The 1,799-nt window shown below is 42.1% G+C and overlaps 1 protein-coding gene across 1 annotated transcript in view; it reads left to right on the top strand.

Moving 5' to 3' along the window:
* The window catches only part of LOC119293247, a 4,507-nt gene extending 3,390 nt beyond the window's left edge, over positions 1 to 1,117 (top strand). The window contains exon 2 of the mRNA XM_037571781.1: positions 803 to 1,117. Coding sequence (XP_037427678.1) covers positions 803 to 812 — 10 coding nt within the window. The 3' untranslated portion in view covers positions 813 to 1,117. The remainder of the gene's footprint in view (positions 1 to 802) is intronic.
* Positions 1,118 to 1,799: the final 682 nt, after the last annotated feature.

The following is a 1,799-nucleotide window of genomic DNA, read 5'->3' as shown; positions in this document are numbered from 1 at the left end:
GGGGGCGCGGCGGCGGCGGGGCCTTCCATGGCCGGCGCGGCGGGAGGCGGCGGGAGCGGAGGAGGAGCGGTTGCCTCCCGCGCGAGCGAGGAGCGAGCGATGAGGAGTGCGGGTTGGGGGGAGATTTTCCCCTCAACCCCTACTTCTACAGATTGCAAAGTGGTTTGAGGGTTGGACCTCTAAATTTTTTTACGGGTTTGAGGGTTTAGAGGTTCTAGTCTACGGTGTTTTTTCGGCGAAAACTGTAAAAAAACGGTTATTTTTAGGGGTTTGAGGGTTTGAGGGCTCTACTAGTAATGCTCTTAGGTCTGTACTAGCTCAGACTGGGGGCACCGTGCTAAGGCTCCATATCTTTGTAACTTAGTATTTCTGTCAGATATGCAATACTGCATTGGGCATGAGGAGCAATGGGCAAACCGCTAGCATTTACTGATATAGAAAGTCGAGTATGTCGAGCAGACTAATTTCTTACAAGGCATACCATTTATGTAATTAGCACATCACATCAGAGTGAGAACTCATTTCATTTTAGTAGGAGGTACTTGACGTATACTGTTTTTGTGATAGTGTTTGTACTTTGCGCAAACTATGCCTGCAAGAACTTTTAATGGGGCCTCTAGTCTAAAGTACATAGTCTTGGAGCCTAATTCAGTATTCTATAGTACTTAAATTTGTTGAGTAAACATTGTAGCACTATGCTCCATGAAAAAGCCTTCAGGCAAAAATCAGCGTTACGTGTAAATTTTGTTGTATGAATCACATTTTTACTATCTGTTTACCGAAGAGTGTTTGCTTTGTGCAGGGGTCAGTAAGGGCTTCTCTCAGCGGGCAGCATTTCAGCAACATTCGACGGTACTACAGGGGGGTTACAGCGCTATTCGTCATGGGGTGCTCCATGTTGAACATTGTAATCAATCTCCATGGTGGGATGTAGTAACTGAGCTGATGATATTTTTTTGAACTACAGATCTGTTTAGAGCAGGTTGATAATAATTCACCTGCGTGGCAAGAATCTGTTCACGTCTTGGATCATAATAGGCAAGGTTATGATAAATTGTTTGTTGGGGAATTTTTATGGTACGCCTTAGTAATGTACTGTTCTTGGTGTCTCTGAATCTGCTATGGGTGCATGTGCTCTGTGTGCAATAATTCAGGCCTTGTGTTGCTGATGGAATGATGGCCATATGCGAACAGTATGCTTCCACCCTTTGCTAACGCAAGCCCTTGTTTTACAATCCCCTATCCACCCTTTGTCCACATATTATGGCTATTATGTTGTTGTTGCGCCATCAAGTTGCTCCGTATTATGTTGTTCTTCTCCTACTCCAACGGATCATGGTAACTTTGGATGACATAGGGCGGCACGCTAAGTAATTGGGACGTTTAAAAAAACGAATATATGAATTGACCAAGTGAAACATCCTATTGTGTAATTGATCAACTACTCATGACGCTTTTGTGGCATCACAATGAACCTTTTGCCATTGCAGATGATCACAAAGAAATTACCCTTTTTGCTAGAAAAACACTCAGTTAAGAACGAGAAAAAAAATGTTGTTATCTCTTTCTTATATGCTAAAATGGACAAAAGTAGTGAACAATAGTACATCAATCGTTTTGTTCTATGATTTTGAATCTAGTTTGTTTCCAGATGCATGTACAGATATTTTGTTGTATCCGGTCATAACATGTGATTAAATTTGACCCGGCTATTAAAATGTAAAACATGCCAGAAATGGTTTGCTGTGAGCTAAGAATACAATATTCAAATGGAAAACAAGCACTTCTGAAAGGATCGA

The sequence above is a fragment of the Triticum dicoccoides genome, chromosome 4B, assembly GCF_002162155.2.
Source record: "Triticum dicoccoides isolate Atlit2015 ecotype Zavitan chromosome 4B, WEW_v2.0, whole genome shotgun sequence".
Lineage (NCBI taxonomy): Eukaryota > Viridiplantae > Streptophyta > Magnoliopsida > Poales > Poaceae > Triticum > Triticum dicoccoides.
The sequence above is the reverse complement of the archived record's forward strand: the minus strand, read 5'-3'. Positions and strand labels throughout refer to the sequence as shown.